We start from the raw sequence: 941 nt of genomic DNA, 5'->3' as shown, positions 1-941 counted from the left end.
CTGATTTGTGGTATAAAAACATCTTGTTTTGTTAGATCGCACATCAATTGAACTCTTCTGCCAGTAGGAGATCAGCACGCTTATGATGGTTAGTATTTGTCAGCGAAATGAGAATATATATCAAATATAATAAAAATATTTAAATTTGGTGGTTTGTGCATTACAGAAACTCTTCATTGTCTTGTTTGCCTTGGTGGCAGTTGCCAGCGCCGATGTCAGCCATTTGCTCAACACTGAATATTTACCACCTCATCAGGGCGCTCATTCGGCACCTGCTGTAAGCTATAGTGCACCAGCTGCCACCTATCATGTTGCTGCTTCAGCTCCTGTTGTGTCATACTCTGCTCCAGCTGCCACCTATCATGTTGCTGAATCGGCTCCTGCAGTATCCTACTCTGCCCCTGCCGCCGTATCCTACTCCGCCCCCGCTGCTGTATCATACAGTGCTCCAGCTGCCACCTATGAAACTTATCAAGCTTCCGCTCCCACTGCCACTTTCTCTGCCAGCGAAGGCTACCGTTACAAGACCAACAAGCGCAGCCGTCGTCGTCATCGTCGTGATGTCAGCACTGAATATTTGCCACCAGTAGCTTCATACTCTGCACCAGCTGCTTCGTATGCTGCTCCAGCAGCTGTATCTTACTCTGCACCAGCCGTTTCTTACTCTGCTCCAGCTGCTGTTTCATACTCAGCTCCAGCTGCTGTTTCGTACTCTGCTCCAGCAGCTACCTACTCTGCTCCAGCCTATGAATCGTATGAAGTTGCCGGAACTGCTCCAGCTCATTCTTATTCGGCTGCCGAAGGCTATCGTTACAAGACTCAACGTCGTCGCGTTGTTAAGACTTCTCGTCGTCACCGTAACTAAGCAGAAGAAGTTCCGATATATGATGCATACCTAAACGATACTCAAATAAATTAAAGATTATTTGATTAAAAAACTA

The 941-nt window shown here is 46.7% G+C and overlaps 1 protein-coding gene across 1 annotated transcript; it reads left to right on the top strand.

Moving 5' to 3' along the window:
- Positions 1 to 941, top strand: LOC131804510 (cuticle protein 16.5-like). The gene is made up of 2 exons (XM_059127488.1): positions 1 to 88; positions 167 to 941. Exons 1-2 carry the CDS (start codon positions 83 to 85, stop codon positions 863 to 865), a joined length of 705 nt encoding a protein of 234 aa, XP_058983471.1. The 5' UTR covers positions 1 to 82; the 3' UTR covers positions 866 to 941.

The sequence above is a fragment of the Musca domestica genome, unplaced genomic scaffold, assembly GCF_030504385.1.
Source record: "Musca domestica strain aabys unplaced genomic scaffold, Musca_domestica.polishedcontigs.V.1.1 45, whole genome shotgun sequence".
Taxonomy (NCBI): Eukaryota; Metazoa; Arthropoda; class Insecta; order Diptera; family Muscidae; genus Musca; species Musca domestica.
The sequence above is the reverse complement of the archived record's forward strand: the minus strand, read 5'-3'. Positions and strand labels throughout refer to the sequence as shown.